We start from the raw sequence: 21,274 nt of genomic DNA, 5'->3' as shown, positions 1-21,274 counted from the left end.
GTGTGTGCGCGCGCGTGTGTGTGTGTGTGTATCTGCGACAGATGCTTGTCTTTCTTAAATTCCACAAAATTCTATTCCCTGCGATGGGACCAGAATCGTTCGATAAAACTCTTGGGAGGTGGATAAAAAAGATTTCCCACTTTTACGTTGCGGAGCTCATTCTCTCCGTTCTAGTAAATTGAGTATTTCTGTTCTATCGTCAAATCAGTAACTTATCCGTTTTCCGTCGTAAACGTGCTGCTAAGTATAGGTTCGCACACGCGACGACCAATAGGTACTTGCGGGTGGAAGGGGGGGGGGGCGGCAAAGTAATCTAGATTGAGCTGGTTATATCGCACATCGAGCGTGAGAAGGTCGGTTTTTTTACGCAGGTTCATATCGCGGTACTGTTTTCGACGATTATGATAGGAAATCGCCCTCGTAAATCACGCCTTTATTCCGCGTATTATATAATCTATTTTCATGCGAAATGACGAGAGCGATTTAAGCACACGTTATTTAATAATAACGTCTTTCCTTCTTTACGAAAATGACGATAAAACAGAGGCAAATTTCGATCGTATTATTTATGTTTACTGTAAAAAATTTACTAAAAGAAAAATACTATTTGTGACTATAATTGCATGGTACAAAAATTAGGAGCACTATTTTTATAGTTATTATTATTATAATGTTAATAATAATAACCTTATACGTACATAGTTCTACCAAGTATGAAAAAATTTTACTATAAATTATATTAATTTCAAGTATTAATATAGTAAAATATCAAGATACCTATATGACAAATGAAATAAATATTTTTATGTAGTATAAATGCAACTGCAATTATAATAAGTATAACTATTTTCTTAACATTTGCTTACTATTTATATTGTAATAATAACTAAAAAATAAGTAAACGAAAAAATAATAATATCAATCATAATGTATAACCATAAAGCAGCTATAATTTGCATGGTTAAATTAATTATAATTTTATAATTGTCCCCGAAATTCACTATTATAGACATAAGCGCTCTCTTGATATTACTCACAGATTAATAATTGACATCGAACCGTAACTGTAGTATAGTAATAACGGCGATAATTAAATGTTTGGATAACCACATGGAATATTGACGAAATCACTTTTGAGCACATGACAATTATCATTCTAAATGAAGAAACTTGATCGCCATATGGTCGGGACATAACAGTAGAAAATAGACGGGGCACACATCACGGGGCATAATCGCGGAAATTATGTATGATTCCAGCATTACGCCTGTCTATTCCGGAGTTCGACAGTAGCGAATATGGTCGTTATTCGAATGGATCTCGTCGAGAGAGTTTGCTCGTTCCGATTTTACAAGCGACGGGATGTATAAGCGGATTAAACAAAACATTACTGATTGTGAATTCGTGGGACACGCAAAGGCACGCTGTATATCGTGGATTTTCGCTCCGCTGGAGTAACAAGTATACATACGTCACGCTTGTCATGACGATGGTTCCAATTTTTCGTTTTCGCGTCGCGGTGGAGTTCCACGGCTTTTTCTTCCGATTCGATATTCACCCGCCGAATAAAAAGAAAGCAGGCTGAACGCAAGAATGTCGCCTCTTACAGAGAATAACTAGTTTACAAAAAAAATTTTTTTTTCAATTACTTTGGACCGGACTACGTGTTTCTTATAGATTTTTGGATGCCGAAAAACAATTATACCGCAAGCGAAAAATTCTAGCACGTCAGATTTCCAAGATAATTGAGGTTTAAAAAAATGGCTTTTTTTGCGATATTTGACATTTTTTTTATAAAGAAGGTTAACGTTATCTCGAAATTTCGATCAGGAGTCATGAATGTATTGTTCCCCTATAAAATGCATTTTTTTAAATTTCAATACCTTACTTTTTAGCCATGTTATGAACGATTGAAGATAGGAGCTATTTTGAATATAGGGACTCCGGCAGCGTCATGTGTATGTGAATTAATTTCTTAGGATCACATTTTGATAACTGTATGAATTGAATTGAGTATTATAATAGGGGAGATAGAGCAAAGAATGATAGTAAAATAAGTAATTAATGAATAGATTACAAGATTGGACAATATATAAAGTGGGACAATTTTTTGTACAGTTAATATAATTAATGAGAAATTTCATGGGAGGAATTTAGCAATTAGTGGGGATTAAAAGTGAAATGGAGGGATTCTTAATTTTAATATAAGAGAAGTATTCGGATATACATATGACGCTGCAGGAGTCCCCGTATTCAAAATAGCTCCTATCTCTAATCGTTCATAACATGGCTAAGGTATTGAAATAAAAAAAAAATGTATTTTATAAGGAATGAACAATACATTCATGACTTCTGATCAAAATTTCGAGATAACGTTAACCTTCTTTATAAAAAAAAAACTGAAAAGTCAATCGCAAAAAACCGTTTTTTTTAAGTATTAAACCTCAATTATCTTGGAAATCTGACGTGCTAGAATTTTTTCACTTGCAGCATCGTTTTCAGTATCCAAAAGTCTATAAGAGACACGTAGTCCGGTCCAAAGTAATTTTTTGCTGTAAACTAGTATAACCATTGTTCAATAATTACAAAAATACGACGCCATTGCGTGATATCTGTTCGTTATTAGATTTTTTTGGTTGCTGAAGTGCGAAAGGACAGCCTATCGACGCCTAAACGATCGTCATTGGGGAATCTTTATGAAAATGTAATGACGGTAGACAGGAATGAGAGAGCGTCTTTTTGTTGCTCTCCGATCGATCAGTCACCGGCGTCTATCTATATCTGTGCCGACCCTTTGTGCGCGACGACACTCGAGGGGCAGATAGAGGGTCGAAAGGACTGCACTTCCCGCCTTTTCGCGCGACCTGACATTTGAATGACATGGGTATCGCGGTATTTAAATCATTCATTGTCCAAAAACGTTTTGCATTGAATTTTGTATTGCCTAAACGTATAATGGTAGATGTGAATGTACTGTGCGATATGATATGTTAATAATTGAGGCATTTAAAATACTTTATCGTGTTCGTAAAATTATGTTCGTATAATAATAAAAACTGATTACAAATTATGTAGTGCATAATATGCTTCCGGGATGTGCAGTTTATTAAATAAAATTCATGAATTTGAACGCTAGTTACGAATACGTGAGTGAGTAGCTCTTCACTTGTCAGTACTTCAACTTTAAATTTAATTAAAATTGATGCACCGAGAGCGATGTCGATATTTACACGCATTTATCGTTCACAATACCCGACGATGTAACGATAAACATTTCTCGTGGAAAAATATTTTCTATACCCGTACTATGTTCTTACAGTATTTTCTCGGACGTTTACATTACGTTATATTGTTTAATAGCGTTGCATGAGCTGATAAAATTCACGAAGAGTTAGAGGCGGTGTGTAATTATATTTTAGAAATGGATCACGATGGTTTTGAACAAAGTAATAAAGTTAACACTGTAATCTCCGCTACGAACGGATATCCGATCGATCGAAGCATCACTCAAAGTTTAACTGTCTTTGTAAAAATGATTAAAGTAGATAATTTGTAAAGCAAATTCTTGTGTAGGTAACTGATTTGAGATATAATACGTAATAGATTTAATCTAAACCTCTTACTAGATATTTTTTTATTACATAAAAAATATTTTTTAAAATAAAATGTATTTTTATTAAATAACCGATGTGTTTTTTATTAAACAAAAATAAAATGGTATCACATTTTTAATGAATGTTTGACGACACTTAAAATAAATAACATACGTAAATGCAAATATTTAGCGCTTCAAAAAGATAAACTAGGTAATAAAAAAAAAACTGATTCAAACGATTAACGTTTCTGCGAAATTTCCTCGGAGTGGAAAGAAAGCTGGAGATCTAGACACGATATAAAACTTTCAAGATTATTTTCAGAATTTACATGAAAGTTATTTTTATGTGAAAGATAATCTTATAATCTCTAAAAAATGTTGGATATGTATCTATTAACGTACCTTGTCGCCTTGTTGCAGTCCAGCTTTCTCGGCGGGGCCACCTGGCACGGTCCACACGATGCACGCGAAGGTGCGCCCGTCCGATCCGGTCTTGCCGCCTACCACCCTCATGCCAAATCCACGCGCTGCAACAAAAGGACGTGGGCTAAAAATCAAGTACGTATAACGCGAGAAGCAATGACAACGCACCGCAATTTCCGCAGATATCTCTCGTTTCCGTGGGTAGGATTTGCGTCATCGAGACGAGAACACGCCGGCCGGGCTGTACTTGCGTCGCACCGCTCCGAAGGGAAACGCGCGGGTTGCCTTTCGCAGCGGCGCGGCGGCGGCGTAACACGCGCGCGTAGCTTACACGTTCCCCAATGTTCTCCCCGTAGCAGAATTCATACGTGTTCGCGAGTATAACTGAACTGCTACAACGTCGGGTCTTGGAAAATAATTAACGCCCACGCACGTTGTAAGCGCGAGCGGCAATTGCGCCGATTGTTGGAGTAACAATGTCACGTTGTTAGCGAATCTAATGCGCATGCGAGTGGTCGTCGTACTTTAGCATCACGAATTGCTATCCGATCGTTGGCATTTCCACTTTTACATGAGAAAATAATAATTCGAGAAAATAATAAGCTTTAGGATAGTCAAATAGAACGTTTGCTAGCCGTAAAATCTTCAGTACCAGTTTAATTTTAAATAACTTTTATTTTAGTCTGCAATATCAGGCTTTAGACATTCTTGATATTTTTTTTATCAGTTATAAACAGTTTAAAAGGTCGTGCGTATAAAATATCACACTGTGAATTTGTTTTTACATTCATCTCTCAAGAGTAAGAAAAATTTTAGTGAAGTAAATGTGTGTGCGCGTGTGTAGAATTTATAATCTTTATAAGTTATATGTATATATACATATATATATATATATATATATGTATATATACATATAACTAATATATACATATATATATTTAGTTTTACACACACACACACGCACGCACGCACGCACGCACGCACGCACTTATATGTATATATATATAGAATTTTATTAGGGAAAGGATGCACGTTTCCCTCTTCTAAATTTATTTATGCGGACAAAGCTATCTCAATGTCGTGTTTCGCTGAATCCAGCGATTAAGCACACTGAAATACAATCCGACATGACCAAGTCAATTTCAAGCTATCGGCTCTGAGGATTTCGTAACATCTGGATAAACCGTCGCACCATGTTTAACCACATTGATTCGACGGACAACCCTCTCTTATTACAGGCAACCGCAGATTCTATTAACTCTAATTGTAAGTGGATGAGACCTTACGTGATGTGTGTCCGGAAGTTTTTGAAATTACTTGAAAGATGGATAGAAACATCGAAATCTCGTCTTATTTTTATTTTATACATCAGGATGCAGATTTAAATATATCTGCATCAATCAGATTATTACAACGATTATTAATACAACGAAATTACTTGTCTTATAAAATTGATTATTGATTTTTTCTGGAAAGGACGCTAATTTTTAGAAAAGCAGAAAAGATTAATAGATATCTCAAAAGTCACAATACTAACTAAAGAACACAATTTGAGCTCTAATTGCAATATCCATACAAATATAAAATTTGAAATTCATTTCGAATATATTTGCGAGTTAGTTTTCTATTCCCGGCGGAAATCGAGTTTGTTGGAATTGACACATAAATTAATGTAGTCGCGAAATTGTAGAAAATATCGCGCAGTCGTAACTGTCCTCGGCCGAATGACGGATCGATCGCGTTTATGTCGAGAAAATATAAAACAGATTGAAAGTTTCGCGCTATTTGTGCAAATAGTGCAAATATACCTCTCTATTGATATTTTAACAAGGAAAAGCTGTATAACGATGAGGATAGGCAAAGGGAAGGGCGCAGGAAGGGAACGATAAAACGGGGAGATTTGCCGATAACGGTACCTATATAATGTTTTCAAATTTGGCGCTCCCTGCATGGTGCCGATAAAAAAAATGCCAGGTTGACTTTTCGCACTTTTTACGCGCAGGCTGCAACGGCATTTCGCTTATTTCCCACGTCTACATCATAAAAGCGAGTTTACAGCATTCGTTATTTACGACGTTTCCTTATGAATTTTGTAAAACTGAAATTGAAATCTGTGAACAGAATTTATTTCGCTAATAGGTTTAAATGATAAAATGTATTGCTCTCCAATTGGAAAATATTTTTTACATACTAATATTCTTTTTTTCATTATAAATAATTTGAAATTTGGAGATTTAGATATAACAATAGTTTAATTAATATTAGAATGATTTTGAAAGACGTGTTTAATGCAAAATACCTTTTAAAAATATTATCAGGATTATATTTTTATACAAGACTTATGCAGTGTAGAGGTTCAATTTCAAACTAATCTTCAAAACTATTTAATATTTATTGTCTATTATCGACAAATTTGCATGAGATTAAAATACTATTATTAAAAATGATTGAAATCCGTCCCAAGTACTAACACTTTAATTTACTTTCTACGTGCCGGAATTAACGGGGAGGAGAGAATATATTATAAATGGTCATATCTGAATTCAACGTACGTTTTTCATTTTGATAAATCCAGCGATTGCTGGAAAAATATCTTTTTCCTCTCGATCGTCTCCACACTCATCTTCGGCAGAGTTGCCAAGGTCGTGTCACCAAACGACGTGGGCGTAGTGTAAGGACTTTCGCCGGGGATGCGATGACAGGGTGGGTTGAAAGGACACGGGAAAAGGGTGGTCGAGACCTCGGAGGCATAGTTTGATATACGGCCGGCAAACACACACGAGCTTGTGTTGAACAGAAACGTGCCCCCTCCCCCCCCCCATAACGCCCGTCTCTCGTGCTATGCATATTGCGTGCGCAGCCAACATCTTCGCTTTCCACGCGCCTAAGCCCCCGTGGTTGGCCGTGTGCCATTCTTGCGCGTTGCCGGTAATGATATTGTCCCCGTGTGTATTAGCGTGAGAAATCCGAAACTCGCGCGCGAGGAGAGCCACTTAATTAAGTGTTATCGTACTGGCCGCGCGCGTAATTTCGTTCTGATGTGTACGAATTAATCCTGTTGCTGCCGCGCATAATCCCGGCCGGCCGTATTTCGTATTGCTCGAATCGTGAACACTTTCGGCAAGTGCTGTCGATAAATCTCAATTATGAATTGAGACGTAGTTTTTCGTGCGACTTTTTGACGATAGCGACACAATGCTGTGATAAAAAAACGAATAATGTATATAGAAATTATAGAAATGAAAAAATCTTTTCTGAAAATGAGATATGCTCTTTATGATATAACACAAACAAAAACCTATAACATTAAGATTTGTAATATTCGTTACGTTATAATAAACGTAATTTGATTTTACGTTCAAGTAAATGCTGTTTGAACTTATAGTGCTGATCCACGATGACTCGTGGAAACAATATCAACGATTCGGCGAACGTAGCGTCGAATGAAATCATCGCAAGTTGACAAAGAGTCAAAAACGTCACGTATTCGAGAGAAACCGAGTTAAAGCCTCACTTCGATGTCTCGCGGTCGCGAGTCAGAGTTGCTGCAGAATTTAAAATTCGGCAGTCATCGAATATCAATCCTACCGACGAATCGGTTGTCATTTCAAACTATCGTATTGATCGACGTGCAAACCTGCGCTTGCACAAACGCGACTTTAATGAGATACGACACAGAGGCGACATCCGTACCATTTAATTGATCAACGTCATCGAGTTCTCGAGCAGCGGGATTATCTGTTAATGCTCTGACGAACTGGTTAAGGAGAATCTCGTTTGCGTCAGGATAGCACCGACAATAATCCGGTTAGAGGTTTCGCTCGCACGCCATGGTAATTATCAATAGCCATCAGTTATGATCAATTCTGATCATGTTGTGATCGATTATGATCAGTTATGATTAATTCACATTTTGGCTGCACAATTTTTGTTCGCATTGTTTATTCGATGGAAATTCGGTAGAATTGGTATTTTTTGTTATCAAATTAATTTTGTACTCTTTTAATTCGTAAATCTATCGCTGCTATTGAATTTATGAAATTATATCCGAGTTTGTACAAGATTTAAATACGATACTGATACTGAATCTAGTTAAATCGAATAAAAACAAGTTTTAAGTGTATTTCAAAATTTCAACAAATTCTCGCGATTGCACGAAATAAATATTATATCAACCTCGGAACTCGAATATCGTTTGTGATCGTTTACGAAACGAAAGGGAAATACAATGGACGCTCGAAAATCGACAAAGCTAATTAAAATTCGCTTGCAACAACTTTCAAGAAGCGTGGTCTAATTACGAGTAACGCGCAAGTTGCATAATTATAGACTGCATGCCGCTCATTTACACGTGTTGCCCCATACTTTGCGATAACGATGTTAATTCTATAATTATTATTATTATCATCTTTACTTTGTGCACGTATAAACTGAAATTCAAATTTAATCATAATTAAATATCAATACTTTGCTGCTTAGTTTTAATGCCGCGATATTTGTCAAAAAATATCGTAATAATGTTTTTTTTAGTCCAAAATTGAATCAGAATTATACGCACGTGGCAAACCGTGAGTATGTTATTGGTCGGTGAAGTTGGAGAGGACAGGGGGATGGCCGTGATAATGGGAAATGCGTCTGTTCGTAGCCACAATAGCGTACCTGTTGCGGACAGTTCAGAAGCTCGAGGCAACCACTTTATGGATTCCGTTTCTATAGACGATTTTCTCATTTCCTCGACCTTCTTTTTATTCCTCCTTAGTCATCTCCCCAACTTCGCGGAACTTGTATAGCTACTATTCCGAATCAATTTGACGAAATGTTGAAAAATCGTCGCATGAATTTATGTTAGTACTTCGCAAGAAAAAATTTATTGAATTTTGCGTGACATTTAATGTATATACGAATATAATGTCAAAAATAAGACTTACGTACATACATATTTTGATACTTATATTAATCGATTGAAATAAAATTCGTATTATTTTTATTATTTTGCTTCTATAACGAGAAATATCTTTGCGAAACGAACCAACTGTTTTGAACTGTTTTATGAAACAAAGTGAAAATGATTTGATTCGTATGCTCTCTTTCATAATTTTCTGTAATAAATATGACATAAAAAGAAGTTGCTCGGAACCCGTGTAAATAATAATAATAATGACAACAGCTTTCATCTACGCTTGCAATGCAGTATACGTAAACTCGTACTTTTTCTCGACTGTCATTTCCACTAAGTTTGCCCTCGTTTGCGCTGCTTCTCGATCCTTGAGGGCAGATAGTTCTAAATGTTCAAATGAGGAAAAAAGTTTCTTTAACAGAAACATGAACATTCGGATGATGATCCCCTTTGTGATACGGCATTGTTGAATGTGAACGAGAGCTTGATAATTCGGAAATTAAAAAAAAATCTTCAAACAGCAGAAAGACTCTGAGATGAATCGTAAGAAAGAATGGTGTTGGTATTTCTCGGATAAGTTTACTGTATTTCAAAATGAGAAAGAGAGAGAGAGAGAGAGAGAGAGAAAGAGAGAGAGAGAGAGGAGTGGATGAAGCATTGCTTATTTTCATAAAATAAAGACGCGTTTTATATTTTACGGACTAGATCTACAATTTCATGTTTTATTAAACGTAGTATGTTTAATAAAACTCACAGAGCTGGTTATTTAAATGATGTTTAAAAATATTTATGAAATTCCATTTTTTATATACATATGCCATATATATATATATTTTTTTTAAGAACGTACGTGTACATTTAAATAGTTACTTCTTTCGTAACTGCGTTAAAAATGTACGTGATTTATCAAGGTCCATTTTCATGACGACGTTATCAAAACTGATGGATTACGATTAACACGTTTTATACGGTTATGCGTCTCAAAGTGACAGCTTAAATACGTCATGTCGAGATGCCGGAGATTAGGGGCCGATTCCTTGCGCGGAATTAAACCGCGCCGGCACCAAGGTCCGCGTTTTTTTTTCCCCGCGCTATTCGTCGCCGCCGTTTAATTATAATTATTGTCCGAGTGAAATAAATCGCGTCTCCACCTACCACTGTTCTTGCGCGAAGTATAACGATGTCACGCGCATGGAGGCGACAAAGCGAGAGGCGTTTCGTTTTAAATTATAGTTTGCAGCAGCGCGATAATTCATACTCTGGAAAACGTGACCTACGAATTAATTTGCATTGTTACTGAGGTTTACACGCGAGCGTCGTCACTCATGAAGAATTTTTACAGTTTTGCGTGCCTATCGCGAACAATCGGTCCCTTCCCCCCACCCCCTCTGTTGACGGTACTTCCGAGTTACCGCTTTCGCGCTCTCGCGCTTTGCATTTTTCGAGCGACACTGAAAGCGTTCCCGTCACTCAACAATCGTATCTATTTAATCTTCTAGCACTAACGCAATTGCGTTTTGTTTTAACCATGTTTAAACCGCGAAGATCAAAATTGAGCTCGTGATCGTTATGTACATCATACCGCTTTTGAGGATAATCACGAATCTGAATCTGCTTTGGAATCGCATGCTCTTTGATTATTAATGCATCGTTATTAATGCTCCATGTTGATCAACAAACATTTATAACACAATAGATTATCAGATTCTATTTATTGAACTCTATTTATTAAACTCTATTTATTAAATTTATTCAAATTCTATCTAACTTGAAAGATAGAAAAAATATTCAAATATACATTTATTATTTATTAAATTTATTCCATCTAATTTGAAAGATAGAAAAAATATTAAAATATACATTTTTATTATTTATTAAATTTGTTCAAATTCTATCTAACTTGAAAGATAGAAAAAATATTAAAATATACATTTAAAATTGTGTAAGATTTTAAATAATTCCTTCCAGTTAGTATACAATCATCTGAACAAGGCAAACACATCACAGACATGCAAATTGTAAACTTTCCACGAAATTTAATTTTTTTTAAAACAAATTTTAAATTCTGAAAAAGCAATTTTATTTAGATATACGAGTAATATTCTACGCAATGTATGAATATAACAAATAATATTTAATACCTTTTTACAATCATAACACCGATTTTTTTTGCGTTGCGCATCGATTTAAATAAATAAAATATAAATACATATTATTGTTTTTTTCTTCTTGAAAAAAAGAGGTAAAAATAAAGAGAAAATTTGGAGCAGGTTATGAAACGAGGAAAAAAAAGTGAGATATTAAGGAGATTGTGGAAGGAAAGAGTCAAGGAATTAAAAAGAGAGAAAGAGATAAAAGAGAAGGAAAAGAAGGTAGAAGGTTATGTAGGAAAATATAGGTAAAAACAAAGAGAAAGTTGTTAAATTAGGTGAGTGTAAGCGTAAGAAAAGTACAAGAAGGAATAGTCGAAGAGTACTGAAAGTATAGAATGCGGTAGAAATGCGACAGGTATGCGTCAAAATGAATAAACGTGATAGATAAATGGAATATAAATGTAATACATAAGTAAACAATTGTAAAAAGTAGATGTAAGGAGAGATGTATGTATAGCTATACTTTTAAAGTTAAATGATATAAATGTAAGGATATGGAATTAGTTCAGTCTTAGAAAATTTGTTTCAAAATGCATTGTCACGAAATAAGAGGTATGGATGAGTGTGAGTTAAGGAACAGGGTTTTGTGAACCATGTCCCTTCTTGGCAAAAATGCTGAAGTAAATAAATATCTATCTATTATTGTTTTTTTCGCGACATTTGGAATATTCGATGTAAAATTTGCATATCATGTATCAAATATTATGTATCCAGTGTACTGTTTGTAATAGTGTTCGTCCTATTATTTCCTGCGCATGTTCCCGATCAAACAGCCCTGACAGTATTCGCCAAAACTGCCACAGCAGACGTCCCCATTTCTCGTGATTAAATCAAAACAGATTTCCTGTCGCATCCATATAGTCAACCTGTTGATCGTTAATTCCAGACATCGTTATTCCTCACAGTGCGTTATTCGTTATCCGTGTTCCACAAAAATATTTAGCCACCGCACAACGGACGGATCACACCTGCAAATTGTTTGTCGTATCGATTGTTACCTATAAAAATATTCTCTTGCGACCTTTCATGCAAGATTAATCGGCAAAAATATACAGCTTTATATAAAATTCATTGATTTTCTTCCGGTTATATGCATGTCTTTTAATTGAATACATCATAACAGAAATTTTTCGGAGATTAAAAAGTAGACAAGCTCCCATTATCTACTTTATATCCTTAAAATATAATCGCATAGATTTATCAATTATTTATATATAATTCAGGGATTATGAACGTCTGATTATGAGATTATAGTCATTTTCTATTTAGGAACTTCCGTTTTATCTCGCGCACGAATTCGATTTCATAATGTCTGCCTGCAGCAGGCACGGAGATCGGCAAGACAACACGGGGGAGTTGATCGACACGTATGCGGTGAAGCCGAGCGGTTTACAAACGGACTTGCAAAATACACGAGACATGTCCGTTTGCGTTAACGCGTCTCTATTGAGCCAGCCGCGGCGAGAGAGAGAAAGAGAGAGGGGGGGGGGAGAGAGAGAGAGAGAGACGATCGATCGCGCCGCATATCGGCACACCTTCAGGCTCCGAGCACAGCTGCGTCCCCGTGGTGTCCTGTGATTCGCACGAAAAGCTATTATCCGCGGATAGATGTGTGCAAATGTCGGCGGCTGCAATTTGGCTTCGTGCGCGGTGGCGGCGACAGGTCTTTCTCACGCGCTACACCGTTCACTATTTATGGAACGTTCGAATCTATGGCTCTTCATATTTGCGGTTTTCGTTGAATGTCTGTTTGTCGAGTTCCACTGTAGTTTAAAGAGATAGAAACGTTTTTTGCGGAGACCTGCACTTTTGCGTAGGCGATTTTTGCCCCCGTTCAATTCTTTTTATCTCAATATATTGATTCGATTTTTCAGTTTGAAAATTAAACGAACAGGGATACATAATTTTTAAGATAGTCTCTCTTTATCGGTCGCACTTTCTTAATTCTATAATTATAAATATCAAATGAACGCATGACAGTTTAATAATTCCATAACTAATTCGATAATTTATGGGACTTTTTGATCGCTTTATTTTCTGATTAATTCAATTGTAGAGACAGCGATTGCACAAATACGGATATTATATGTTTATCCTTCGCGATATTGCCTTGTCATCATTCGTGGAAAAGCTGTCATTGCGAAATCGCGGCCTGGAATTACAATTGTATCCAGTTACGTCCGTGTATTACGTATCGTCGCGTTTAATGGCTTTCCCTTCGAATTGCACGAATTGCGAAGTGGTACCATCGTTATTGCGCTTTCTGTGTGATTATAACAGATTAGTTGCTGGTAATGCCGTGATTGGTAGGTGTTGTTCCATGCGTAAAGACAAAACATTGTATATTATGGCATCAAAAAGGGGGACATTTGTCAAATTTCAGCCGATCGGCAAAAGCTTTGTTTTTACAAATTTATATAAGTGCAACAAATTATATTGTATAATTATATGGTTCGTAAAAACGGAGCACATCTATCGAATCAAATAATAAAATTGATTTAAAAGTTTTAGAAACGTCTTTGTATACATTATTAAATAACATTATTAAATAACAATGAATATAAAAATGAAAAAATTCTATTTCACGTAATAAATAATCATATTAGCTTTGAATTGAAGTTATCTGTTACGAGTCAACCAAAAATAGAATTGGTTTTGTTTGCATAAATGCCATAAGTAATCGTTATGTAATAACGTACAAAACTCAGCAACGGTGAAAATCACAAAACAGTTGTTTCGCGTGGAATTTGATTAGTAATCTCATATTTGATCAGTGTTGATTCAACGTTGGATAATCTGTCTAATATCGATAAATGATTGAATATATCGTCTTAATATCAAACTTGTTAATATCAATGTTTATCATGAAATAAAATTTAAAAAAATCGCCTGTTTACCCATTTTGAACGAGCAATACGAGCAAATACACACGCGTGTAATTACAATTCGCAGTTTCGCGATATTGAACGAGCTGCAACGACGAAACTGGAATCGCTCGTGAATTCACTACGGTGACGAAGCGTTCGTCACGGTCGGGAAATTTTGTGTTATTAAATAAATGCATTAATTGTTCTAAATATTAGCGTGCATATTAATATTTGATTACAGCGCCCGCGGTAATTGTATATAACGATGCGAAATTCGCGAGGCTGACGAGTTACGTGTAAATACAAGACGAACCACAAATCGATTCAAATTACTATTTTGAAACGGCCACAAGACTCAATCTCGATCTAATTATAATTAAGCGTATGATTTATCAACAGATCTTTGCCTGACTCTCTCGAATTTAATAACAATTGATTCAATTGACTATCGAATATATATTAATCTCTCTGTAATTTTCATGGTTGAAATTTCAATCGTCTCGAACAACATCTCTGCGTTCGTTCTAATTGCGCTCGCGGAAACATAATCGGTAAATTTCTCCGCGTAACCCTTGCCGCGTCGCTGTGTCATAACCGAGAAACGAGACGAGAACTCGGACGCGCGTTATGGAGGAAACGAAGCGTCTGAATGCGCAACGAATAATTAAACGTCAATCGCACGCCTACTCGTCGGGCGCAGGCTTAGAGCTGTTGCTGCCTCTCTCTCTCTCTCTCTCTCTCTCTCTCTCTCTCATCTCCGCTCATTTACCTGGCTATTTACCTAACGCATATGCTGCACGCCGTAGCAGTAGCTATTACATAACGGTTGATATAACTGTAAGCCGTCACCCATTTAGAGCAACGGTTGGCTGCATCGACAGCCTCCGTGTGATGTGGAGGCACCAACATTGACAAATCCGTCGTATAGTATGATACGAGATTGAGATGATATGCGCGTAACGATAAGTCGAAGCAAATGACGCAGTAATGTAGCAGTATTATAAAACTTCTCGAAATCTAGATTTTAGTCTTTTCTTTTTATAAAGGGGGGTTTTACTTTTGCCGGCCGTAAAATTAGCCCTTGTTTCATGAATTTTTTAAGGAAATCTATTATATACAGTAAATCGCGGGTTTTTGCATAAACTTATGTATTATTTGAACAACAAAAAAAATATTTTTTTATTTATATAAAAATGTATTTTAATGCCTCCAAGTGGCGATTTAATGTGGCATGTTTTTCGAGCTGACGAAAGTAATTATACGAAAAAACGAATTAAGATTCTTTTTTCCTCTTGGTCGTAATACTTTAACGCATGGCGTAAACTAAAATCATAATTTTACAACAAACATTCAATTTGTTATTAATAAAAATTTAAAAAATTTTTAGGGCAAAACATTTTTTTTCAAATGCTACCATTTTTACAAATTTCAGGCAATTGACATCATTTTAGTTCACTCCATGCGTTAAAGTATTAGGATTAAGAGGAAAAAATAATTAAGTCAATATCTCAATTCGTTTTTTCGTATAATTACTTCCGTCAGCTCGAAAAACATGCCACATTCAATCACCACTTGGAGGCATTAAAATACATTTTTATATAAATAAAAAATACTTCTTTTACTGTTTAAATAATATATAAGTTTATGCAAAAATCCGCGATTTACTGTATATAGATTTCCTTAAAAAAATTCATAAAACAGGGGCTAATTTTACGGCCAGCAAAGGTGAAACCAATCCCCCTTAATCAAAAGCGCACGATGTAATATTGGATTTAATTCTTGAAATAAATATCGTCTATGCAATGTACGTAGAGATAGAAATGAAAATAATTCACACATACACCCACACGAAACGTGCGCGCGCGCGCGCACATTGGAGATGTAAATGCGAGCGATATGGAACGTCCCAGTGGAATAGGCATAAAGGGTCTAAAAGACCGAGGTGTCAAATAACAACGGATGAGGAGGGTAGACACAAAGCGTAAGTCAGAGAGAGAGAGAGAGAGAGAGAGAGAGAGAGAGAGAGAGAGAGAATAGCCAAAGAGGAAGTGGCGCGTGAAAGGATGACAAAGAGAGATGGAGTTCCGCGGAGAGTGGTGAAAGATTAATGGTGTCGCAGCCCCGGTTACTGATTAACTCGGATCCTATCAAAGTACCTCGCGATTCGTTAATCTCTCGATTACCATCACACCAGGCTTGCCGAACCTGTTGCACTCCTTTAGCGAGCGTATTATTCTGCATACTATGGCCGTCGCCTTTTCGAGAAACGTCTCATTGTTCCTATTATAATTGCCTATTGTCAGATAAAACTCTTCGGCTTTCGCTCTGCTGCGAGCAAGTTGCCCTTGACATTTAGATGTGTATCGTGTCATATAATCTCTCGATCTTGAAATTTTTGTTAAATTTTTTATAATTTTTTTTTTATTTGAATTTCTTCTCAAGTAGGTATTTTTAAAAGTAAAATGATGATATCATTATAAAGATGAGAACGGATAATACAAATTATTAGGTAAAAAAAATTATTTCTAATATAATGGCAGATACACTACTCAGAATAAAATTATAAATTATATAAAATGAACATTCAATTAATTAATTTTAATTATTGAAATTATTATAGCAATTATTTAATTTTAATTTTAATTAATTATTTTAACTATTTTAATTGATTTTTTTATATTAGAAAAGGCACACTTTACGAAATTTTTATCTTTAACACATACTAAAGAAAGTCTTTTAATTTTAATTAATGTGTTTCTTAAAGTACGTCGATTGGCAAATATAGAAAGAAAGTAGTATGATTTATTTGAAATTCCAACGCTTGCACATTACATTAATGCGTACAATAACATCAAAAATTTTAATATAACTCAGTTACAACGAAAAGTCGATATTCAAGACCGTAGAGATGATATAAAATACTATTATCATCGTTCGCGTGATAATAATAAGTGTCAGCGATATAAATCAGCGATATCAGCGCCGAGGAGAAATTGCGACCGATCGATAGAAGTTTGTAGAGCGAATTCAGACACTCCTCGAATCTCAAGTTTCAAGCACATCGAAGGTGCTTCCAATCAGTAGTAATTAGTGTCATCTAATTATATATACTCACTTCTGTGCCCTTTATCCATAACTGGATCTCTCCTCAGCTTTACCCTCCTCTTCGCATTCATCCGCGGACCTGAAAGATGCAAAATATATAACTCAACTTTAAAACTCAATTTCAATAACGTTAATTACTCGTAACTTTAACCGTCGTTTTTCGTATTTCTATGCTTTAATAATGTCCAAAAGAAGTAAATGATCGTGAAAATAAATGAAATTAAATAGAAAAGTATATAAATTTAATATGTGAATGCAGGAAGACAAATAAAGATTAGTATCGATGAAAAAGAGATTTGAAATAATATATACCAATTTTGTGAAATTATTTAAATTTCTAGTTCTTTTTGGAAAAGAGCTAGAAACTTTATCAACGAATAGTCAGGATAAGAGGCCAAAGACCAGCGAAATACAGGTGTCAGTTAATACTTAATATAACTATGTAATTTTACATGCTTTAGCTTCAACGAACTGCTGAATTCGATAGTAACGGTTCGCAGTTCGTTGAAGCTAGAGTATGTAACAATCACATAGTTATATTAAATATTAACTGACACCTGTATATCGCTCTTTGGCCTCTTATCTTGACTATTGTTTACAATAACGAGCTGGTAAATTATTTATTTATCAACGAAATTCTGAAAAACCTTCACGGAAATCAAAACAGTTGTAATTTATAGATTTAATTTAAAAATAAAATTCGTGAAATATGGAAAAAAGTGTGAGAGAAAGCCAATCATTTTTTTTTCTAACTCGAAACTGAAATATAAATTGAAGTAGCTCACGACTAGATAACAGCTTGGGATATTTTCCACAAAATATGAATAAAGAGCCGGGATGATCATAAAACTAGCCATGATTTTAGCAGATACATATGCTGCTCGAGTTAGTTTATAACATGACGGATTCAAAAAGAAACGAGAAATTCCTCCTAACGCCTGTCGGTCATTGTTTCGGATTGCAAGCGTATGTAAAACGACTGATAGATATTACGCCCACGTAATATCTATCAGTCGTTTCACATGCGCTCCCCGAGGTATAAATCGCTCGGTATCTCCACGAGGAAACAAGCTTAACTGGAGTTGTTGCGTTTTACGCGGGAGCGCGGAAAGCTCTGCTTAATACAGCGCGCCACGGCGTGCTATAAAAGGTCCGCGAAGCGAGGTGAAGTGAATTACGGTCGAGATTTTCGAACAATTCCTTTTTTATAATGCGCCTCGGCGATTTCTGCTCGATGTAGCGTAAAGGCGATTTTGGCACAACCCCCGATAACATCCCTTCTACCGCGGGTTCGAAACCCTTGGAAAGTTGATCCGCGGACAAATTTGAGACGGAACTCATTGATGCGACGAGATGAAAGCGGAGTAAATTTTTAATAGCGTGAAATGTAGACTTGTCGAAAGGACAGAAGCAATAATAAGAAGATAATATTTACATTCCGAATCATACTTTGTTACATTCAAATAGATATAGTATTCCAGCATAAAATATAAAAATGTGCTTCCATCATATTTACATTACGCGTTAAAAAATCAGAAATTCATCGGCTTAGTAGCTTGCGCCTGTTAATAATTTATGTTCCAACTTATTGATGGGGCTAAAGCCCCATCTTTCAAAAATTAGATCACAATCACTAGATGAGCATATATGTTTCCGCCAATTATATAAGTAATTTTTTATGTTTTACACACACACACACACACAAACACACACACGCGCGCGCGCGCGTATCACATATAGATATATATAAATATTGTATATAGGTATATATTGACAACAATGACTACATACATACATAAAGTTTCTAAGTTTTTATTATACCTTACTGCTTTAAATTTTCTCGTTTCTCTGGCTCACTCTGTATTATATGTAAGGGAAGGGGGGGGGGCAAATAATGACGGATTTTTTCCTCTCTCCCCTACAAGGTAATTTTAAGTTTACAAGATATGATTTTTCACTAAAAGAGTACTTTCCACTTTCAAAAATACAAAAAACTTAATTAGAATTTCCATAAGTTACATATGTATACGGGCTAGATTTTCATAAAAACTAAAACCTACATTTGTCACTATTTGCCCCACCCTATGAGTAAATAGTGACCCTATGGGATAATTATAAAATACATAATTCTTAGCTCCTATAATCGATCTTTCTTTTTGATATTTTTTAATTAGAGATTCAATAAGGTAATTGATATTAATTTCTATACTCTACCATATGTAAATTTTTATTTATTGATAAATAATACTAATAACATTATTTACTAGTATTTCTTATTGAAAATTACATTTATTCTGGATCTTGCCTTGTAGCTAATCTCATATTATTCCAAATGAATTAGAAAAATCATATTCAAATATTAAATAAGCTTTTTGACTTGTCATTATTTAACCAACTAAAAATTGTCATTATTTGCCCCAGGAGCTATTTTTTCATTTAAAACTTTACTGAGAGAAATAAAATTAATATACAAGCATAGGAATTATATCAAAATAGAAAAAAAGTACTATGTAACATACTCGTAGAATAGGTTAGATCTCATTCAATGATTCAGCAATTAAGAAAATATAACTTCAAATATCAAAAAAAGATCTAGGTTTTACCTTATTTTACGAATGCAAAATTTTAAACTTCTCCGCTGGCTATATTATTTGGTTTTTGATTTTTACGGCTTTTTCAGAAGATGATTAGATGCTTGAGAACTATCTTTCTATTAACGAATAGTGGTAAAATAGACGCGGAAAAGAGGAGAAATTTAAAATGACACTATTTGCCCCCTGTCACTATTTGCCCCCCTTCCGTTAGGTATACATATACTGTTATACTTAAATTACATATTCTAGATGGAATCAGACGTAAATACTTTCTCGTACTTAAAAAACATGTGAACACTTAGGTATATGTATATTTGACGAAAACATATGTGTTCATTCACGCAACTTACAATGTTCTTTCTTTTTTGTTTAATGTTAATGTTTAATTCTTGAAATTCTTGTTCAAGTTTTGAAAGGCTTTCAGTACCTCCACTAATAAAGCCGATGAATTTCTGATTTTTTAACACAATGCAATGTAATGCAGATGTGATGGAAGCACATATTGTATTTTCTTCATCCATTTCTGTTTGTTCGAATACACTTTAACAAATTTATATTTTTAAACAATATAATGCAACGTTATTTTAGATATATATATATATACATATATCTAAAAATCGGATATTTTCCATGCTAAGTAATTGAACAATATTTAAGCCCGGCGTAGCTAAGTTACTAAAATTCGCGCAAGAAGCGTGTTCTACGACGTTTTTCATTGAAAGTTGCACCGACTTGGAAAGTGCACATAATTAAACAATTTCTTTACACGTGTTACAATTATGTTAGAAAATTTCCTATTTGTCGATTTTTATGCAAGAAGACTGTTTAATTATCTATGCAAAACACACACACAAAAGAAGTGTAAATAAGTGTAAAAATATTGGAGTCAATTATATTTGACGAATATTTGCACACATGTCTTTTATATACACACACACACACACACATATATATATATACATATATATATATATCTAAAATAACATTGCATTATTGTTTGAAGATATAAATTTGTTGAAGCGTATTCGAACAAACAGATATGGATGGTGGAAATACAATATATGCTTCCATCACATTTGTATTTGTGTTGAAAAATCAGAAATTTATCGGCTTAGTCGCTTTCGCCTGTTAACAAGTTATATTTGTTTTAATTTATTGATGGAGGGTACCGAAAGCCCCACCTTCCAAAAATTTGAAAAATTAAGTATCAACTGATTTACATTTAACACAAGTAGAAAGATAACACAGTGTATATGCCCGTCAATTATATACCTAAGTGTTTACATATTTCTTGAGTACGAGAAAGTATAATTTACGTTTGACTCCATCTGGAATATGTAGATATAAACATAACAGTATATGTTTACATATAATACAGGATGAGCCAGAGAAACGGGAAAATTTAAAGCAGTAAAGTATAATAAAAACTTAGAAACTTACAATGCAATGTTATTTTATTGTTAGATATGTATAAAAGACATGCGTGCAAATATTCGTCAAATATAATTGACTCCAATATTTTTACACTTATTTACACTTCTTGTATGTGTGTGTGTGTGTGTGCGTGTGTGTGTGTGTGTGTGTGTGTGTGTGTGTGTGTGTGTGTGTGTGTGTGTGTGTGTGTGTGTGTGTGTGTGTGT

At 34.8% G+C, this 21,274-nt stretch overlaps 1 protein-coding gene across 1 annotated transcript in view; it reads right to left on the bottom strand.

Annotated features, from left to right (window-relative positions):
- Positions 1-21,274, bottom strand: part of LOC105451885 (regulating synaptic membrane exocytosis protein 2) — a 176,108-nt gene that overhangs the window by 46,212 nt on the left and 108,622 nt on the right. Inside the window, 2 exon segments of the mRNA XM_011692600.1 lie at positions 3,998-4,122; positions 17,051-17,119. Coding sequence (XP_011690902.1) covers positions 3,998-4,122; positions 17,051-17,119 — 194 coding nt within the window.

The sequence above is a fragment of the Wasmannia auropunctata genome, unplaced genomic scaffold, assembly GCF_000956235.1.
Source record: "Wasmannia auropunctata unplaced genomic scaffold, wasmannia.A_1.0 LD336041.1, whole genome shotgun sequence".
NCBI classification, from domain to species: Eukaryota; Metazoa; Arthropoda; class Insecta; order Hymenoptera; family Formicidae; genus Wasmannia; species Wasmannia auropunctata.
Note: the sequence above shows the minus strand (reverse complement) of the source record. Positions and strands in the feature narration are given on the sequence as shown.